General features: G+C 41.9%; 2 protein-coding genes across 17 annotated transcripts in view; one reads left to right on the top strand and one right to left on the bottom strand.

Annotated features, from left to right (window-relative positions):
- The window catches only part of sord (sorbitol dehydrogenase), a 278,112-nt gene that overhangs the window by 113,189 nt on the left and 143,286 nt on the right, over positions 1 to 21,637 (bottom strand). The window lies entirely within an intron of this gene.
- The window catches only part of tjp1a (tight junction protein 1a), a 104,211-nt gene that overhangs the window by 80,405 nt on the left and 2,169 nt on the right, over positions 1 to 21,637 (top strand). For 4 of the 16 annotated variants that reach the window (XM_026166809.2, XM_080296304.1, XM_026166863.2 and 1 more), the window contains 21 exons: positions 2,255 to 2,391; positions 2,980 to 3,085; positions 3,393 to 3,543; positions 4,860 to 4,968; positions 5,066 to 5,285; positions 5,719 to 5,903; positions 6,273 to 6,368; positions 7,121 to 7,147; positions 9,266 to 9,348; positions 9,679 to 9,889; positions 10,497 to 10,597; positions 10,680 to 11,030; positions 12,149 to 12,397; positions 13,601 to 14,419; positions 14,546 to 14,628; positions 14,756 to 14,935; positions 15,043 to 15,149; positions 15,268 to 15,527; positions 15,845 to 15,993; positions 16,079 to 16,299; positions 17,883 to 18,026. In XM_026166809.2, coding sequence (XP_026022594.1) covers positions 2,255 to 2,391; positions 2,980 to 3,085; positions 3,393 to 3,543; positions 4,860 to 4,968; positions 5,066 to 5,285; positions 5,719 to 5,903; positions 6,273 to 6,368; positions 7,121 to 7,147; positions 9,266 to 9,348; positions 9,679 to 9,889; positions 10,497 to 10,597; positions 10,680 to 11,030; positions 12,149 to 12,397; positions 13,601 to 14,419; positions 14,546 to 14,628; positions 14,756 to 14,935; positions 15,043 to 15,149; positions 15,268 to 15,527; positions 15,845 to 15,993; positions 16,079 to 16,299; positions 17,883 to 18,026 — 3,989 coding nt within the window. The remainder of the gene's footprint in view (positions 1 to 2,254; positions 2,392 to 2,979; positions 3,086 to 3,392; positions 3,544 to 4,859; positions 4,969 to 5,065; positions 5,286 to 5,718; positions 5,904 to 6,272; positions 6,369 to 7,120; positions 7,148 to 9,265; positions 9,349 to 9,678; positions 9,890 to 10,496; positions 10,598 to 10,679; positions 11,031 to 12,148; positions 12,398 to 13,600; positions 14,420 to 14,545; positions 14,629 to 14,755; positions 14,936 to 15,042; positions 15,150 to 15,267; positions 15,528 to 15,844; positions 15,994 to 16,078; positions 16,300 to 17,882; positions 18,027 to 21,637) is intronic. The other 12 variants (XM_026166821.2, XM_080296325.1, XM_026166837.2 and 9 more) reach the window with 11 other exon arrangements.

The raw sequence follows: 21,637 nt of genomic DNA, 5'->3' as shown, positions 1-21,637 counted from the left end.
GTAACTGTCTGGTGTATCACGCTGTGCCAGACTGAGTGACCCTGCATCAGGATGAGTGCAGGTTCGCCTTTGCTTTGACCACACTCGTCCACATGTTGTGTTTTGAACTCTTATCCCTCTGTTATCAGAGTATATACACACAAAATGTTGTATGTCAAAGTCAAAGACACACATTATATTTTTCATGCATCCATTTGTGTAACGGGTGAATCTGATAAGCATGGAGATAAGGAGGAGTTTCACCTGCTTCTCATGTGGCTGGGATTTATCAAGTGAGTGAGTCTGACTGTCACCGCATGGTGATGTAAGGGAATGTTTTTAGGAGCGGTGAAAGGAATTTGACATACTTCCCACAGTGCTTTGGCCCAGACGAGATGGTTTGTTGAATCTGATTGGCGTGCAGCGCAGGCATTGTTTTCTCTAGGACGCAACGCTGGTCCAGGCTTTGTGTGTCCAACAGATCATCAAAAAACAGTCCTTCATTAAGCGTCTCTCTGTGAGCTCGAGTAAAAGTTGTGCACAGGCAAAGGGCTCCCAGTGTTGACTGTCAAGGAATTAAGATCAAATCCCTTAATTGATAATGGTTGAACTTGCAGATGCACATATGTGAGTAATTATTGTTTTCTTCTTAAAATATTGTTGTGCATGATTATTTGATTTCTAAATACTTTGTTTTTCTGAAATGCATCTAGTCAGTGTTTCTGAGTGAATTTCTTTTTCTTTCTGCAAATATTCTGAGGCTTGTTAGTTATAGATAAAGGGATTGTTGTTCAGTCTGCCTGTGCAGCCACTTCTCTCCTGTTTCTTCACTTTTTCTGCATCTGCCTTCCTTGCTGTTATTTTGCCTGTACCCATACTATAAAATGTGTAAGTGAGGGGGTTGAACAGAGGGTTCTGTCAAATGGTGTTTGTCAGTGTGACGCCTTTTTTAGCACCATTCTGCGGCAAGGAGCAGCAGAGATTTAGGCCACTCCACTCTCTCTCCCTCTCTGTCCCTTGCTCTTGCTCAGTTTGTCTCTTTTCTTTTCCTCCTCCTTCTCACACTCTTCATTCATCCATTCATTAAATGCACTCCGCGTTTCTCTTTCTCCAATTACAGTTATGTTATTTATCCTCGGGGAGATTTAATTGCACTGAAGGAGTACATTTGTGATACTGAATTGTCGTGACAACTGCTGGGCAAATTTGTGGGACCAGAAAAGGCCAAACTGTGGTGGAAACTATTGCAAATAAGTGCCGCATGCTGCACTTACTTTATGCATCAGTCATTTGTGTGTGTATGGATGTGCATGCCTCATTGTTGTATGCGCATTAATGACTGCAGTGTGCATTTTATTTTGTTTTGTGGGGGGTTTGTACTATGAGTGCTAAACTGAAAGGGCAGGAATCAGCAGAGCTGTGTAGTCTGAGCTGCCGGTGCAGCCTGCACCTTCATGTTCTTGTACAAAAGCTTCTGAATACAGCTCAAGTACTGAGCCAGCAGTCAGTCATGTGATCAGATTGGAATTCAACCATTGTTTTTAAGCAGCAGCGGCCTTTCTACCCTCTTGGACATGACTTGCTAGACTTGCACACACACACAGTTTTCCCTTATTTATTTTACCCAGGTTAAACAGGAACCGGGACTGAAACGTATCCCAACTAAAGAGTTTACACTGGGAGATTCAGTCGGTTCTCTCTTCGTGCCTGCCTGTGTAGTCTATAAAGTGTGAATTTATATTCTTGGAATCTGGTTTGCCACCTACGTACTGCACAGACCATGTGAAAAAGGAAGAAAGAAAATGCTTCACTGCAAAGAACACACAACTTTGAATCACTAGCAGATGTGCGGGATCTTTTTGACAGAGCCACACATCCTTGTTTTAATTGCTTATTGTCTATTCATTAAATACTTTTGTCCACGTGCCCTTATGACGTAATCTACTGTTCATGCTATTTCCTTCTAGGTTCATTTAGAGAGTGTGTGTGTGTGTGTGTGTGTGTGTGTGTGTGTGTGTGTGTGTGTGTGTGTGTGTGTGTGTCTTCCTGGTAATCTCAGCACAGGATGAAACTACCACCAGTCAAAACATGAAGTCATTCTTAAACACACTAGTATAAAAGAAAAAAAACAAACAATGTTACTGTAATTTAAGAAAGTCATTAACATGTCAAAACTGCTGCCTTTAAATTCTCCTGCTTATAGTTTTAATTGTCCATGAGTACTAAATTCACATTTTTATTATAATTATTTATTTATTCATTTTTTTCATTTCAGTCATCGAAGTCGAGATGAGGATCGCATATCCAAACCGGGGTCCATGTCCACACCAGTCAAAAACTCTGATGATGTCCTGTCACAGGCCAGTGACCAAGCCAGCTCCAGAGATGACAAACAGTTACCCCCACTGCCTGGTAAAAAAGCCTGACATCGTCATCATTATCACCACCATCATTATCGTTAGCGTTAGTAGTGTGTTCTCTCGTGTTTGTGTCTTTCACCACCTTATATAGTTCTCTCTGTTGGAACCTTTAACGCAGTGAAGTACAGTTTAAGTCTTAAGGCAGACAGATATTAACTGAAGCTGAAAACAGACTGCTGCCATGGCACATCATATGAAACATGTCAAGTGCCGCCCTTAGCGTAAATAGGAGGGGTTGTTCTGCAGAACGTCAACACGAAGGGCACACACATATATGTCTACTTTGTTCCTCTCGTTCCCATCACAGCAGATAGAACCAGGTTCGGGCGTCTGTCTGAGATTTCTTCCTTCCTGTTAAAAGGGAGGTTTTCCCTCCCTCTGTCATCACCATGTGGTTGCTCATAGGGGGGTCATCAAATTAAATACAAGTACTGTTCAACGTATTAAAGTAACCGTGACAGTTTGGGCAAAAAGTAACATGTAATATATAAAACATCAGATGCTTTAATTTTTAAGGGTGGTTTCACTTTATCTCCCACTTGGCCGTCTCATTCATACAGTGTGTTTGTGTTTATGCCAGAACCAAAGCCAGTTTATGCACAGCCTGGTCAGCCTGACGTGGACCTGCCTGTCAGCCCATCTGATGCCCCTGTACCCAGTGCTGCACATGATGACAGCATTCTCAGGTAAATATTCTTGATGTGGTGTCTTCCAAATTGAGTGCAGTGTATATACTCTGTAGATAAAATATTACGAGTGTGTGAGAGTCCTTTTTAAAAAAAAAAAAAATTTATTAAAAAAACAAAACACGAATAAAGCTTCGTGCCACTTGTTCAAATTGTAGTTCTGATTCAGGCAGAAACTCTGCTTTGGCTCTGTTGTTATAACCTGTCATATTTGCTTGAATAACTGGCCGTGTTTTTTTGTGTGTCTCTTAGAATGATTGCTAATCTTTTTACTTAACTCTGTGTGTCCACCTGTGTTTTCCCGCAGACCAAGTATGAAGCTGGTCAAGTTCAAGAAGGGAGAGAGTGTCGGTCTGAGGTTAGCAGGCGGAAACGATGTGGGAATTTTTGTGGCAGGAGTTTTGGAAGACAGCCCCGCAGCCAAGGAGGGGCTGGAAGAGGGAGACCAGATTCTCAGGGTAAGATGTGTTGATAAATTAGGAGAACCCTTTTTTTTTTTTTTGCTTAAGAAACCTGACATTTTGTCTATGCACTGTACCAGATTTCGGATGCGAGAACGTGTTGCTGCAGTTGACTGGTTCAAAAGAAAAAAAAGATAAAGATTAGACAGATCTCTTCATTTCATGCCATGTAACTGCCCTGTACGGTCTTGGTATTACGTAGCTTGTAAGATGATTATAAAATATTCTTTTCATTTATGTTTTTGTCCTAACTGTCGCTATTTTTGTCACGTCACATGTTCGAGAGTGAAAAGAACATCTGGTGTTGTTAAAATAGGCGAGCCATAGCGGCTAACACTAACTTAGATAATATGTAGCAAAACTATGTAATCCGTGGCCACAATAGATTTGCTTTTGCACAGAGACCTTGGGAATACAGTACAATGTACCCATCAGTCAGTGAGTCATTCTTAGGCCCTGCTTCATATCAAAACTCCCCTTGTTTCCAATGTGAAGACACAATAGGGGTCGTTCTCGCATTCTGACCTCGGAACAGTCGACTGCCTGTTTCACTGAACACTAGAGTAACATTGTGGATGAGATGATGGAAACCCTCTTGATGTCAGAGTTGGATTTATTCTGACATGTTTATACAGCAGCAAGACACCTGCTGTGAAGCCACACAGTTTAACTTGTCAATTTAGCACAAGCTGGGGGGAATTGAGACTAACATTTAGAAACTGTTTACCTATTAAACCATTTTGGTATCTTCTTCTCTTAATGAACAAACAGTGTCTTCTATTCCTCCCACTCTACACTGTAGACCTCTTTTGTGCCTGTGTTCTCCCTGCTGTACAAACAGATCTTAGAGACTTCCAGGACATTGTTTCCAATCTTTGGTGGTTTCCCCTCGGTCATGGTGTGCTAGCTGGAGATAAAGACGTCAAGCCCTTCTGTTTCTGAGAAGAATAAAGGTGTCTTTCTGTGGTTCAGTGACTCAGTCCATGTGTTTCTGGTTCCCCTGCTGCCCCTCAAGCAGAGTCAATAAACAGTAGCTATTGTTTTAAGGGCAGCAGCAGGAGAAGAGGGGGTGGCTGCTCGGTTAAAAGGGGAATGCTTTCCTTTCTTCTGTTCCTTTTTATCCCCTAAGAAATCAGATGAGTTGTAGTCAACAAATAAAGTTGCTGAGGCAACTGTGTAACCAAGTAAACTTAAATCCAGTAGCTTTCAGCAGCTCTTATAAGCGTTTAACAGCCATTATTAAAAATAATATTAGCCTTGAGTTGGCTTGTGCTGTTTGTCGTTCATTAAGTTCATTTCTTCTGCCTCTGCAGGTGAACAATGTGGACTTTGCTAACATCATCCGGGAAGAGGCTGTGCTTTTTCTGCTCGATCTTCCAAAAGGAGATGACGTTACTATTCTGGCTCAGAAGAAAAAGGATGGTAAGGGATGATGGCGTCGAGTAGCGTTTTGTATTGTAAACATGAAAGATTGTACGTCAAAACTAATCCTCTGTGTTATTATCTGCTTTGGCTTCAGTGTATCGAAGGATAGTGGAATCTGATGTGGGCGACTCCTTCTACATTCGAACGCATTTTGAATATGAAAAAGAGTCACCATATGGGCTGAGCTTTAACAAGGGAGAGGTTTTCCGTGTGGTAGACACACTCTATAACGGCAAATTAGGCTCCTGGCTCGCTATCCGTATCGGCAAGAACCACCAGGAAGTGGAAAGAGGCATAATCCCCAACAAGAATAGGTAAAAGATGTTTCATGGCACACATACAGTTGGTTCTGGCATTTGATGAGTGGGCTAACAATGCAGGTAGAGGAATTAAAGCAATATAAATCTGAAGAATTAATTTTATGATTTACTGTATTTCACACATTTATCACAATTTATGATTAAATTATCATATCAGCCCCACCAATGATGACCTGGGCCTGCTGACTTGCTCAGCTTAACTCAGATGGTTGGTTAGCTGTACAAACAGGGCTTTTAATGACGCAGACACCGGTCAGCTTAACTTCTAATGTGATGGCAAATCCATAAAGACCATCATAACTGGATAACCAGTTAGCATTCAGTGCTCTACATTATTGTTGCAGTTACAGTAGGAGTATGTTACCGTGACTTGTCTCTCTGGTCAGTGTAAAGTTTTACACTTTTACACCTTTTCTTCCCTTTCCAGAGCCGAGCAGCTATCCAGTGTGCAGTACACCCTTCCTAAAACGCCTGGGGGCGACAGAGCTGACTTCTGGAGGTTCAGAGGGCTGCGGAGTTCCAAGAGGAATTTGCGGAAAAGCAGGGAGGACCTGTCAGCCCAGCCTGTTCAGACCAAGTTCCCTGCCTACGAGAGGGTGGTGCTGAGGGAAGGTAAGAGTACAGAAGCCAAAGGCAGTTATAGCAATAAAATGGGAGGCTTTCATCCTTATTATGCTTTCTTCTTTACTGTAGGACTAAGAAATTTTTAGGTTTGTGAGGTAGCGCTAACTAGGATTTGCTTTGTAAACACTGAAAAATACATGTACACAAAACAAAGGTAGGCTTTTTGTATAAGCAAAGCTTGGATAGTTTGGCGTGTACCAGTTATGTCAGTGCACTAACGGTGTAGCTTCACTTTTCTCCTCTGGCCATGTAAGGTCTTGAATCTGTGTGGTTTTACACCAAATGTATTGAACACGTCTACAAGAACTGACTGTGATGTGATATGTGTAACACACACGTGATGTTGTTGTGATACAGCTGGGTTCCTGAGACCTGTGGTTATCTTTGGGCCGATCGCAGACGTGGCCCGAGAGAAACTGGCCAGGGAGGCGCCCGAAGTGTTTGAGCTAGCCAGTAAGTAACAAAGTACCCTCATGTCTAATATCTCATGTTTCTCTGTCCGTTTTATCGAGACCGTAATCACCCATCACACACGCCAAAGCTGAAAGCTGCTTAAATCTCAGCATGCAGTTCTCACAGGAATGATTAGTAGCGAGTAGATGTTAAAGTCACTGTTGTGTTCTTATTATGTATGCGACATCTTTAAAAATCCACACTGATTATTTAGATAAATAAGGTCCTTATTAAGGATATATAAAAATGTTGTTTTAATTTAATTAATTTTACATAATTATCAGAAGTTGGGGATTAAAATAGTCGTTATTCACAGGGCGCAGTTTGGATTTCTTTACAAAACATTTGCCTAGTGAATTTGTTTTTTACTAGATGACCTCCTCCTCCTATTACTACCTACTTCCTGTTCTTTTAATAGGCCTGTTAGTCAGGTTTGTCAAGCTGTGTTTATTTCCCCTGTCACTCTTTCAGTCTTCCATTTCCTCTGTTTATCTTTCACTCTTTGATACTCCAAGCAGAGCTAAACACTCGTCATCCACCTCCTCTCACTTGTAGAAATTTCGAGCATCTTTTAATGTGCGGTTTTCATTTTAATACTCGGTGTTGAAATTCAATTACCTGAAGTGCAGAGCCGCACATGCACCAATGTACCCAAACACATGTTCAGCAGACACATCCACACAACTGTTTCCAGTCGTTGATGTTCATTTGCACAACTCAGTGATGTTTGTGTAACTGTATTTTCTTTTCAGAAACACATCAGCAACAAGGAGGGGAAAGTATGTGACTTGGTGCATCAAGTTTTGTTTCTTTTATTTAATTGAGTGAATAGCAGATAATCTATAAACTAGTGTTTGGTGGCTAGTTCCCTATTCTGTAGATGTTTAAAGAGCTATTGCCTGGTTTATGCATATTAGGGAATAGCACTTTATTTAATTTTCTTTTGTCATCACATTCGGGAGTAACTCTATTATTACATTTCGGCCAGTGACGCACAATCTTGCAAAACTTGACACATGAGACTCGAGACAAAAGAAATATTATGTTGTACTGACTCGCAGCTTTGTAGTGCATGTCTCTGTTTAATTCAAACGTGGAGAATAAACTTTTTGCTGTTATAGAGTCTGCACAATTGACGTCTCTGATCCTGTGTGTCATCGTGATAGCTTCTCTTGTCCTAAGTTGCAGAAGAGATTAGCATGTGCAAGTGAATGACAAAAAGCGTGCTTCCTGCACACAACAACATTTTTTTGTTCGAATTAAATCGAGTGCTATTCTCCGTCTAAATGCAGGTTTCATGTTGAATGACAACAGCAAGGCTGCATGACGAGCCGTGCAGTTTAACATGCAGTGGAGACTGAGCTGGTATTTGAAAAACACATTGACAACCTCATGTGCAAATACTGATAATAATCATAGTAACGATAACCATAACAGTATTGATGATCGTAAAAGGTATGACTGAAGATCAGGATTTACTTGACTAAGCATATTTGTACTTTCATCACCCACTTTTTGCCCATTAATTACACCACAGTGACTGTTTAAAGGGAGGCTCATAAACACAAAATCAAAGTGGACCTACTATGCTTGTTTCCAGCTACATATTTCTTTTTCTTGGACTCCAACAAAGTAGCTCTGCATGATTCACAGTTCCTTCTTTATTACACGGCGTGTCTTGGTGGAGCCCCTCAGTTCATCATCAGCCAGAGCTGTGTGCCTGAAATGGCCATGTCAGTGAGAGGATATCCTCTCTCACTGACATACAGAAACAAGAGTATTAAAAAAAAAAAGAACTGGAGTATTTAGAGCAGTCTAAAGTCTGAGCTTTTTTTTTTTCAGGTACAAACACTCTTGTTGAATATGGGCGAAAAGCTTTTAAATGGAAGTGCCAATTAGGAAAACTGCTCAAGTTTTAAGGTTTATTTTTAGGCCGTTTTGCTTTATTATTGGATTCAAGTAAGTGGACGATCGAAAGCAGGAAAATGTAAAATACTGTCATAATTTACTGGTGGTGCAAAGAAGGTTTTCAATACATTTGTGGTTCTTTTGACAGCTAGTGTCAGTGTCTTGTTTCTCTGCATGCGCCCATTGCAGATTTAATAACAGATTTATTTGGTGACTGAAAATGAATAGATGTCTCACTTACTGGCCTTTTTAGAATGGCAGAAAAAGAACTATTGATTTTAGCATTTACTTTTAACATCGCTGCATATGCTTGAACCTGTGCATGAATGGCTATGTTTATTTGCCCTTTAATAAAACCCTTTTGATAGTTACAGCCAATGATTGCAGAGCTTAGATGCTACTAGATGGGGCTCTATGATGTATTTGAGGCCTTGCTATCTATTAAGCCTCCTGTGGTGAGCTGACTGCCCTCTTCTGAGCCTTTCTATGCATTTCTAGGCAGGAAGCAATTGCTTGTCTTTGTTTAAATTATAAACCTCTCTTCACATCCTTGCTTAAATCCTCTAGGCTTACAATGGCACCTCAGTCTCATTAATCCCAAATGACCCTCCTGCTATTGTATGTGCTTATTTAATGTCAGTGTTCCTCACGTAACACATTTCCTGCACCATGTTTTAAACTGCTACATGCACTTGCACACACACATTTTAACGCTGGATTTCATTCCCCGAACCTCCCCAAAAATCCGTAATGACCGTTGCATGAGTTGGCTGCTGTCCTCATTTTGTGTTTTATTACGTAGCTGTTTGTATAAACGTACACTTGTCCTCTCCTGTACGAAGATCGTCATTCCCTATTTAACTGCTCTATTTATGGGAGTCGACAACTGCACGCTACAAAGATGTCTAATTGGGGCACAGCCTGTGTTTCTTGGTGTCGTTCTCTTTTGTTGATGTGATGCAGTGACTCTGTCCGTTTGTCTTCCAAAGAGAGTGAACCCAGGGATGCAGGAACAGACCAGAAGAGCTCTGGCATCATCCGCCTGCACACAATTAAGCAGATCATTGATCGAGTGAGTTGAAATGAAATATACACTTGTACTGATTTGAAATTATGGAGGATTGTGGATAGAAAATGTCTTTGTTGCCCATTTGTTTTGGTGATTTTTAAAAACATTGAAAGGAAAGCCAATAACATGCTCAGCTCACTGCTGCCATCTGGTGTTCACTCAAGGAAATTATACATTACCCAAAGTAATGTGCTAAACTCAAGATTGCCTGTTTGTGAATAGTGGAAAAGATGGTTCACAAAATTCTACTTTATGGAGACTCGGTCCTTAAATGGCAAATAATCACATTTATAAAGCGTGTTTTTTGTTTTTATTTTTTGTCTGTACCTGAAGGACAAGCATGCGGTGCTGGATATAACCCCGAATGCAGTGGACCGACTGAACTACGCTCAGTGGTATCCAATTGTGGTGTTTCTCAACCCGGACACAAAGCAGGGCATCAAGAACATGAGGACACGGCTCTGCCCCGAGTCTAGGAAGAGCGCAAGAAAGCTTTATGATCGAGCCCTCAAGTTAAGAAAGAACAACCACCACCTCTTCACCAGTGAGTCCAGTGGAAGGAATAAAAGGGTTCATCCACGGGGCGGGAGGGGTGGAGGGTTTAAGTGGGAGATTTCACAGGGAGCAAAGACGAATTTCACACAGTTGACAAGTGAGAGCTGCAGTGCCGGCTGCTGTCGCAACAGCGCACTTGTTGTGCCTGACCCTGTTCTGTTAAAGTCCTCACAAGTGTGCCCCCAGGCCTCTTTCTCAGCGTGCAGTCTCCCTGTCAAAGGATGTGCTCTAACCATGTTTGAGGAGCATCTGTTGAAGATAAACCGAGCGGGCCGAGAGAGCGTTGCCATCAGCTTCCATTCAGGCTTAAGCACACATTCTTCTCATAAATCATCTTTCTTAACATTATTGTGCAACTGTGCCTCTTTTTAAAATCAGGATGTTTATCTGGTTATTGATCTGTAACAGCATACATACTGGGTCACCAGTGGAGAAAATGACTGTCGTTTAGTTTCTAGTCCAGAGTCATATTGCTCCAGCGTGCAAAACTTAATTTCTAGGAATAAGTGATACAAATGTTTTTTTTTTTGTTTTTTTTTAATAATTGTGTGAGTGGATAGAGTTTCATTTTTGCCCCTCCCTCTTTCTGCCTTCAGCAACCATTAACTTGAACAACATGAACGATGGTTGGTTTGGAGCACTGAAAGAAATAATCCAGCAGCAGCAGAACCAGCTGGTGTGGGTTTCAGAGGGCAAGGTAAGACATGCGCACACGTACACGATATTGATGAGATTTCTCTTATCTCAGTCCCCTTCTCATTGTATTCTTTATTTCACAGGCTGATGGAATTGGCGACGATGACCTGGACATCCATGACGACCGCCTTTCCTACCTGTCGGCGCCAGGCAGTGAGTATTCCATGTACAGCACCGACAGCCGCCACACCTCCGATTATGAGGACACAGACACAGAGGGAGGAGCCTACACCGACCAGGAGCTGGATGAAACGCTGAACGATGACGTGGGTCCACCCACGGAGCCTGCCATCACGCGGTCCTCCGAGCCTGTCCGTGAGGACCCGCCTGTCATCCAAGAGCCCCCTGGCTATGTCAGCTACCCGCACACAGTGCAGCCGGACCCCCTGAACCGCATCGACCCGGCCGGTTTCAAGGCACCAGCGCCGCAGCAGGTAGCGTTTCTGAGACCTGTACGTCTCCCCTGTTGTCTGGAGGACGCGGTGTGCGTTAGAAGGGTTTTCTGGAGGCGCTATTGAAGTCACTTTTTTGTATTTGCAGTTAATCTATTAACTGTTATAAAACAATATCAACGGGAAAGTGAAAACTTTTGTGGTCAGGTATTTATCATTATATATATATATATATATATATATATATATATATATATATATATATATATATATATATATATATATATATATATATATATATATATATATATATATATATATATATATATATATATATATATATATATATATATATATATATATATATATATATATATATATATATATATATATATATATGCGCAACTATAAAGAAATATATATCTTTATTTATTATAGTATTTATTTACCTCTATGTGTGTGTTTGACTGATATTTGTGGGCGTGTGTTTTTTTTTTGTTTGTTTTTTTTTTTAATTTTGAAGAGGAGAAGACTTCATACCTTTACTATTACTCTTGCACTCTGTATTACCACAAGCTGTCTTATTAGTGTGACTATTACTAATGTCACTGAGTGAGGGGAAAAAAAGAGCCAAAAAATCCCACTTCTGTCTGTCTAAGTGTCTGTATCAGTATTCACCTATGTGCACTTCCTGCCTTTGTTCTACCTATGATTGGGACTGTGACAATATGACACCAGAAAGTATTATGTGCATGTTGGAAATGCCAGTGTTAATCCAGTGTACCTGTGAAATGTATTTATCACTACTCTATTGGTAGTTGTGATATTACAGTCTAAGCATTTGTCGTCTCATGATGTGTTAATGAACATGAAAAGGGAGAAAACGACTTACTGTATTGTAACCATAGAATTAAACTCGAGTTAGTATCACCTAACCTTGAAAACTTGTCCTGCTGCTAATTCCTAACCCTCACTTGCTATTGGTTGATCTGTAGCTACTGTTAAATACGGCGGCGAGTGATAGGCTGTTTGTATCAATGTAAACTGTAGGGGTAAACAAAGAGCAGACCACTGTAGGGGGGGCTGAGAAGGTAGAAACACTTGTACTTCACCACAGTGTGTCAGCGCATGTTATTAAACATTTTTGAACCACTTCACAGAAAGCAGAGGCCGCTGCTGTCCCTAGCATCTCCCAGCAGCCTGAGCCCAAGGCTGAGACAATGCCCCCTGCTGTCGACGTTACTGTAAAAACTGTAGGGGCTCTGAGCTCTGAGTCTCCTGCACCTCCCTACAGCCAGTCAAGCCCCATCCCAGAGGCTGGCTCACTTAGAAGGCCCACACCTGAGGTAGCACCTCAGAGCATCTCGCCAGAACCTCTACAGTCTGGACTGGGCAGTTCAGAACCAAAGGTATCCATCTGATCGTCACTGGATGCTCCGTGACCCGGCCCGGCTCGGCTCGGCTCAGCTCGGTCTGACCTGGCTGAACTTCTGTGCTGCTGCTACTGCTGCCTGTCCTCCTATCTTCCTCTTGCTGCCACGCTTCCCTCTCTTTTCTTCTGCCCTGCATGTCTGCTGACCACAGTGCTGCCCAGAAGAGACAGATGTGTGTGTGTGTGTGTGTGTGGTGTGGGGGTGCAAATGTGTGTGTGCAGATGCTGGTAAACAACAGTGGGCTTGAAGGGTGATGGCTGCGCTGATAGGCCTACGTGTAGAAGAGCAGTGGATATCCTGCAGCTCTGACTTTTGCTTATATTCTTTGCATGGCTACATTGCGTTTGCCTCTGTTAACCAATAGCAGCAGATCTCTTTGGGCTGTGTTTATCAGTGCAGACTGAATGGATTGTTTCTTTGTAAAAGTAGCCATTCATTTTCCTGAAACTTTATTTTCCTCCTGTCCCGCATGTATCTATGAGGACAAAACATTTGGCCATGATAACCTTTAACAGAAACTGTGTTTAGCTGTTGATGGAGAATTAATGGTTACTTCTTAAATGTCAGGGTTTTTAAATGTGCTTCTGTAAAAGGAGTTTGTGCTTCGGTCCTTAAATACTGTTTGTTGTTTTGCGACTGCACCAAGACAGTGGGTGACATTTTTTTCGTTCCCGTTTGTTTACTACAGATCGGCACGTCATGCCTGAAGCAACCAGAAATAATTTTTCTAATTAGTGAAAGGAGTTTTAATTAAGCGTTATACGCGCTTAATTTTGTAATTTTATTTTCATTTTTTTAGTGAAGGTGAGAAAAATGAACCCCATTGTTTTGTTGCGTATTTCAAAAACTTTATTCTTTCTTTATTTAAACTCTGTTAATGTTTCTGTGGTACATTGCGATTTTTTTTTTTAAATTATTTTTTTAAGCTGGAGTATTTGGCTGTGCTGCAATTTCTGTTAAATCTAATATATTATCTGACTAGTAACTCCTCCCTCTCAGTTTCTCTATTTCAGGTCTTTCCCTTCTCGTTTCGTCTTCTGCAATTCATTTTGCAGATTTGTTTTTTCTTTAGTCTGCGTGTGTCCAGTTTTCCATTTCACATAATTCACATCTTTGCAGTATATGTTGGAACCTGTGACGTTGTTAACCTCCTTTTTTTGTTGTGTATTTCTTCGGTAGATGTTTCAGAAGGATCCGTACAGCACAGACAACATAGGCAGAGGTGGTCACGGCATGAAGCCTGTGACGTACAACCCTCAGCAGGGTTATCACCCTGACGAGCAGCCGTACAGAGATTACGACCACCCACCCAGTCGGTATGACATCAGCAGCAGTGGTGTCGGCGCTGGCTACCAGGAACCAAAGTACCGTAACTATGAGAGCTATGACAACAGCGTGCCTCACTATGACCAGCAACCGTGGAACCCCTACAACCAGCCGTTCTCTACTGCCAACACCCAGGCCTACGATCCCCGTCCTCCTTACGGCGAGGGCCCCGACTCTCATTACACCCCTCCACTGCGCTACGACGAGCCGCCACCTCAGCAGGGATTTGACGGACGACCTCGCTACGGCAAACCGACAGTTTCAGCACCTGTCCGTTACGATGATCTTCCGCCTCCTCCTCAGCCGTCTGAATTGCACTATGACCCAAATTCTCACCTGAGCACATACCCCTCAGCTGCCCGCTCACCAGAACCCGCTGCCCAGCGGCCGGCCTATAACCAGGGACCAGCATCGCAGCAGAAAGGCTACAAACCTCAGCAGTACGATCCTGCTCCAGTGAACTTCGAATCTAGCCCCACCCTTCATAAAGTCGAGACTCCCTCACCTTCACCTGCTGATGTTCCAAAAGCTGCACCTGCAAGAGATGAGCAGCAGGAGGAAGATCCAGCCATGCGGCCTCAGTCAGTACTGACGAGGGTCAAAATGTTTGAGAACAAACGCTCTGTGTCCGTGGACCGAGCCAGAGATGTCGGGGATTCATTTGGGAATAAGGTAAACTGGCATGATATGAATTTCCAATTCTTCAAGTTACTTTCAACTTTTAGGAAATTAGCAGCTTAGAAGAAGAAAACATTTGTTTTATCCCTCTGATAAATTTCATTGCTTTTCCTGCTTCAGGCTGCAGATTTGCCCTTGAAAGCTGGTGGAGTAATCCCTAAAGCAAATTCTCTGAGCAACCTGGATCAAGAGAAGACCTTTAGGTAAGCCTATAGTTGCTGTTCAAAATGTCTCAGTTTCATTTTGGCTCTGTATTGTAAACTCCTTTTCATCTACTTTGCTCTAACTTCTGCCATGTGTTTTACCTTCTGGACTGTGTTGTTACACCAGCAGAGGGCCAGAGCCTCAGAAGCCTCAGTCCAAGGGATCCGATGACATCGTGCGCTCCAACCATTATGACCCTGATGAGGATGAGGACTACTACAGGAAACAGTTGTCTTACTTTGACAGACTGCAGGTTGGCTCCAATAAACCCCAACCACAAGCACAGTCCAGCCACAGCTTCCCCAGGTGATTCTCACTTTCCCTATTATTTCCATATTTTTGTCTTTTTCTTTTCTTTCCCTTAATGTTTTTTATATTTCTATCTAACTTATGCTTTTCATTTTGTGATGTAGGATGGACTCAGTGGAGAAACCAAGTCCACTGGAGAAAAATTATGAACCAGTTCCCCAAGTGACACCAGCTGTGCCACCGGCCATACTGCCCAAGCCCTCACCTGATGGTAAAATTGACAGTAGTCAGGATTTTTATCTCATATAAGATCGCGATCAAAGGGGAAATACACTTGTGTTCTGTACTGTAGAGCTTTTTTTTGGCTGATGTGCGTTGCTCTTCTACAGCCAAGCCTCCTGCTCGAGAGGACACGGTCCAGACCAACTTTCTTCCTCACAAGAGTTTCCCTGAGAAGTCTCCAGTCAATGGCACCAGTGAACAGCCTCCAAAGACGGTCACTAGCACTGGGGGTTTGCCCACATCCACCTACAACCGCTTTGCGCCCAAGCCCTACACCACCTCTGCCAAGCCTTTTTCGCGCAAGTTCGACAGTCCTAAATTCAACCACAACCTCCTGTCCAATGACAAGCCTGAGAGTGCTCCCAAGGTAAACCGATTTTGGCCCGAGGTCTCACAGAGTCAAATATATGATGGTGCAGGGGAGGTTGCAAGCTTTAAAATCAATGTGTGTTTGATTCAAAAGTCAAATGGCGCTCTTAATGTAACCTCGGCTGTCAGCCTTCGTGTCACATTAAAATCATGAACAGGGTAATACAGTTTTTTAAAACGTAAAGAAAAGTTTCCAGTGTTTTTTCAAATTTAATGACCAACAGGTTTTTCTGAAATGTTGGTGGCATATGCTAAAATTTCTAAAATGTTTAAATGAATAAAGTGTCCCATTTAAACCTCTTGCATCTGTAACAGAGCTCGAGCCCGGTAAAGCCTCAGGTACCCCCACAGCCCCATAACACAGACCAAGACAGTGGCCTGGACACTTTCACACGCACAACGGACCCCCGATCCAAATACCAGCAGAACAACGTAAACGCCATGCCCAAGGCCATCCCTGTGAGGTAGGAAGCTATGTCTGAGTAAATTTAAAGGTAAAGGTTTATTATTAAATATAACAGTGTGACACTAAAGCCGTTTGTCTCCCAGCCCCAGTGCCCTAGAGGATGATGAAGATGAAGACGAAGGTCACACTGTGGTGGCAACAGCTCGTGGTATCTTCAACTCTAACGGTGGCGTTCTGAGCTCCATCGAGACAGGTGTCAGCATCATTATCCCGCAGGGTGCCATCCCCGACGGCGTGGAGCAAGAGATTTACTTCAAGGTCTGTCGAGACAACAGCATTCTGCCGCCACTCGACAAGGAGAAAGGTAAGATGTTAAAAAAAATGGAGGAAGAAAGAAAACACAATGTATTTTTGTTTTTGTTTTGGAGGCTTTTTGTTCTTCTGCTGTCCATAAGTGCTGTCCACATGTACCGCCATATATCCATCTTACTGATCAACGCCCTAACAAAAGGAATGATTCGGAGTATCCTCTGAAAGAACAGTCTGTTCTGTCTCTCCTTGATGAGGCTGTTATGAGTCCAGTCCAGTTTTTTTTATTTTTATTTTTTTATTGAATTGAATGGTAGGGTAGTTTCTTTATTGCCCTCCCCATTGACGAAAAAAATGAAGAGGTGAAGCTTTCATTCCTGTGGAGTATGTCACTGCTTTTTGAGTTTAAGAAGATCCCATTCCACCATGTAATGAAGCTTTAGATCAGTCCTTGTAACACAGTAATCCACTGTAACCACACAAATCAATAGATACCTTAGTTTTATGAAATTGTCTCAAGGTCTTAACTCCATTATTTATATGATTCTGGACAGAAATGGATGTAAGCTCTGCAGGTTGACTGGATGGTAGAGGCAGACTTTATATTCTTAGATCAGTGTGACCAGTGATTATGTGGAAATATGTGACAGCGTAGAATGGTTCACGTTTTAGTGATGCACATTCAGAGAATCTGAAACTGCAGCTGCTTTTAGCTTTACAGTGAGACTTCACTCAGCAGGCAGCTGTTTTTAGTGAACCATCTCTAAAAACCCATTGCACGCTACCTGCTCAGCCTCAAACTGCTGGCAGACGGTGACTTAGTGGTGAACATGGAGAAGAATTCAGCAGCTAAGCAGACAGATAATTCCCTCAGGAGCTGGTAGAGAATAATCAGAGCCAAATATTGTAATCAGTTTTGTTTTAAAAGGCAGTGATGCTGGTGCTGTTTCAGTAGCAAATGAAGAAGTTGGAGTAAAATATGTTATTAGAACTAGTATAACATAAAAGCCACAATTTTCTGCCGATGCTACGTGTGAAAAAGGAAGACTGCTGAAAATGTCTACAGCTGGTTCTCCTGCTGTCACAAAGATTTTTATCCCTTTGTTGCAGCCATTATCATCCACGTTGTTAGAGTCTCACCAATTTATTGGCAGGTCGATATTATTGGTGACTATTTTGTCGATCTGTCAGTATTGGCATTTAGTTAAAGTAAAGAAGAGACGGGAGAAACCCCCTTCAACCATGTTATGAGTGCTGATTGTGCACAGTTTGTCCACCAGATGGCACTCTGCAGCTTTCCTGTTTGAATCGCCACAAACGCAGCATTCAGCTGATTGGCCAGGATCATTAAAAGATTCTGATCCCTTATTTGATGCTATTGCTTGGGTGTTGCATTGATTGAATGGCTGTTGGGTGGATGAAATACGTAAATGAGCATTTATTAGTTCAGTTTCATCTCAAAACAAAATGATGATTCAATAAATTGTTTTATTATATAGATTGTCATGAAACCCAATCCAAATAATCTCATATGCCTAGAAGCAAAAAGCCAACAAAAGCTTTAGGCTAGAAGGACATTTTATACCTGTGTGGGTTTGTGACAGAATGTTTAACCCCGCTGTGTGTTTGTATTTGCAGGAGAGACTCTGCTCAGCCCTCTGGTGATGTGTGGACCTCACGGCCTAAAGTTCCTGAAGCCTGTGGAGCTACGCTTACCTCACTGTGCGTCAATGACCCCTGATGGTTGGTCTTTTGCTCTAAAATCCTCCGACTCCTCGTCGGGTATGCTGTGCTCTCTCTGTTCTTCTGGGGTCGTTTGGGCTGGCTGTGTGACAAACTGAGGGTTTTGGGGTCACTGTTTTTAATCAGCTTTTACCCCTAGTTTTGATTCTTCTCTTTATCAAACATCCAACTCTCAAAGAGAATCAACCAGATGATGTATGACACGATGTTTGAGAATCAATGTAGGGGGGAAAATCCACCTTATTTCATAATTCTGGCTTCAAGTCTATTCATTTCCTGTATTTTTACTGACTAACCCACAGTCTCTTACACTGTACCACTGGTTTATTCATTTCACATGCTGAAACTTCAGCATTTCCCTCTTGCTTCCTCTCAATCATCTTAACAAGCTCCTCTCATTTTTTCTTTTCCATTTAACATGCATGCACTGGATTCTTGGCTGCACTATAATTGAACTTCATCAGGTGTAATTACTCTGTAATGCATGCTTCTGTGCTCAGATTCATATTTTTCACATAGCCGCCCAATCCCGACCTGAAGAACAAACAGCTTTCACAGATCTTCTGGAAACTGGGACGCTGTCATAAACGATAACTTATGTCATTATCCTGCATAAAAATTAAAAAAACACAGACATGTTGCTATGATGTCAGGCTGTAGCTTTCTAAATTTAGCTCTCATTTTTCAAAGTGTTCCTATTTGAAGGCAGCTTTCAGGTGGTGAGAAATTGAATTTTCATGCTAAGAACTCTTCCAGACTTACTGGAAGAGTTCAGCACTCTTATCAGTTTATAGCTAGTGTCACTCTGCTACATAGCTCCAATAGATTTAGCTACAATTACAAGTTAAACATACGCAGACTGCAGAATTAGAGGGCCTGCAGTGTGACGCAGGACTTAGTTTAGTTCAAATGTGTCGCTGCAGGTCCTTATCTTTTCATATTTGAGTTGTATAAAGCAGGATATACACTACAGTGTCAAAGTACAAGTAAAAGCACAAAGGAGATTATTTCTGAATGCTAAATTCTATATTTGTACTGTACTGTAGACAAAACAAACCTCTTCAAACTGGTTTTCATTTAATCTATAACGTAACTGAGCAAACCAAGAAAGACCCAGAGTTCGAACCCGGGTTAAACATCTGTATACAAAGAAAAGTGAGAGCTGAACACATATGAGGGAAGCAGCTAAATTAGCCTTTTCTTCAAACTGTCCTTCCCATATCCCATCTTCAAAAACAGTGGTCATTTTGGCAGTGGTCAGGATTAGCTGTTAATTAGCCTCATTTTAAGGATGAGACATGGAAGGCTGAATGAGATGTCAGCTCACTCTGTTGTCCTGCTGAATTGTGGGCGGATTATCGGGCTGCGTCGTAATCCTCTTATTGTAAAGCAAGGCCACTCTCCGGCCTCCTCCTGTACCCTTCTGTGGTTTTCTTCGCACTTTGCTTTGTGCTTCTCTCCTTTTTTCTTTTTCATTTTTTTCACCCGTTTGCAAGTCTCTGCTTCTTGTTGCGCCCTTTATCTCTGCTGTGTTTAAATACTTACGTTACAGCCAGTGTGATGCAGTTTTGCTCTGTAGAAGAATTTGTTTGTTGTTTCTAATAAAAAGCAGAAGTTTGGCATCGTAGTATATTTGAAGGGTTGATCCCATCAGTGACCAGAGAGTGAGATGAAGCTACGATGCTGTACTTTGATAAGCGACTGTTTTGTTTGTAGTTCTTGCTCATTACAAACAAAACGGGGACCTCCTTTCACACATTTTAGGATACACCTGTAATGTATTTATTAATATATGTTTATTAAGGATACAGTGAGGGTGAAATGAGTGATTAACAGAAACTTAATTGACTGTTTTGACAGGGATTCTTTTGTCATCTGTAAGTAAAATGTCAGATTTCTGCTCTCAGGTGTCACTTTCGGTTGATATTTTCTATTCTATGCAATTTAAAGCAGATTTTTTTTTAACTGCTTTATCATACATACGCCGCCACAAAATAGTTTCTGACAAATGGATATGAGATTTGTGACTTCCACATTGGAAGAAAGTTGGCAGCTATTCTTGTAAGGTCACATACTGGCATCAAAGGAAGGAGGCGAAAGCCCGGAACTCATAACTCAAATGCAGTTTTTTATTTGAAGTTTTAAAGGTCGGCATTTTGGCTCTCTGCCTTCCGTAGGATAAAATTTAATGTATTGCAATTATCATGAACATCAAGAATTACTTGCAGACAGACTTTATTAGTGTCTAAGCTACAGGCGCTCTGTGAAGCGCGTGTGAAAGAACATGGCGATGACTGAAGGACAGAATTGAAAGCTTGTTTTGTGCTTATGTCGAGCACATAAGCAGTCAGCTCGAGTGCAGAGCCGACAAGCGGCCAATGAGTTCATCGAAATGAACGTTTTTGTGTTCTGTTTGGACTAAAAAGGAAAGATAAATGTTGGTGAGGCGCGTTAACAGCTCTCAGAAAAAAGGCAAACAGGTGTCGACTCTGCACATATAAGCTCTACACCTGCGCCTCAGTCGGTGCTGTTAATCAGAGCACTTTACACACAGCCGCTTGAACTATAGCTCGCACGTCTGTGACAGTGAGCGGCCATGTAAGTGCTGGTCTGACCACTGGGAATTAGTTGCATCGTGCTATACCTTCAGAGCCACAGCCTGCCCACAGTAAACAAACTTTCAATTAAGGCTTTCATCTGAGTTATAAGTGGTGCTTTTAATTTACCTGAGCAGAAGACGTGGTTATCTTCGCTTTAATCTCTTCCCTGGCGCCGAGTCTTTAGATTAAGCCCTCCCCTTCTTCTATACAAAATATGTGTTTTTACTCATTTCTGCTTCTTTTGGATGTAAGAACATCCCTATGGAGATTAATGTGCAGTTTGACACTAGAAAGCTGTTTTCACATCATCCTGGAAAGCTTCACGGTGCTCACCTGACATCTCATTTCTACTGTGTGACATGACAGCTAAACGTGGCACAAAAAGTACGGAAATTTGCGTTTGATCGATTGTTTCTTTGTTGTAACGATGCTTCTTGGCATTGAATTTTATACCGTTGGAAAGCCTGTTTATTTTCTCTTGATTAGTGCCACATTTGAAAGAAAAATGTGGGTTGAGCAGCAGAGTTGAGTGTCTGCGTTGCCAGATCTTCTCTGCCAATGCCAAACAGCTTATTCTGTGACCAACACAACCACAACTTGGTGACCAGCATGAGGAGGAGGAGCCAAGCTGTCATGGCTATTTAAGGTTCTTCCACATGCTGCCGAGGTCCCTGTTTGTTAATTGACAACATGTCTTGTTTCTTCAGAATACAGTAAACGACAACACTGCACCACTCAACTCTGCTGCTCAACCAACAAAAGCATTTTCCTTATAAACGAGTCAACATTTAAGGGGAAATAAAACAGCTTTCCAATGGTGTAAGAGTTTAACGCCAAGAAGCATCGTTACAACAAAGAAATTATCAACCAAACAAATGTTCCTACTTTTTTGGGCTAAGTTTAGTTCAGCCAGCAGCAAGTCCACGTATGCACCAGGGGATGGAGAGAGATGTCCACCAGTTAGTATTTTCATGTCAGACACAGACTGTCTGACACAGATCTAAAGTGGAGCGTTTCTCTTTTAAGAAGAAGCTTTTAAAGTATGGCTGT

The sequence above is a fragment of the Astatotilapia calliptera genome, chromosome 1 (assembly GCF_964374335.1).
Source record: "Astatotilapia calliptera chromosome 1, fAstCal68.1, whole genome shotgun sequence".
In the NCBI taxonomy this organism is placed as follows: Eukaryota; Metazoa; Chordata; class Actinopteri; order Cichliformes; family Cichlidae; genus Astatotilapia; species Astatotilapia calliptera.
The sequence above is the reverse complement of the archived record's forward strand: the minus strand, read 5'-3'. Positions and strand labels throughout refer to the sequence as shown.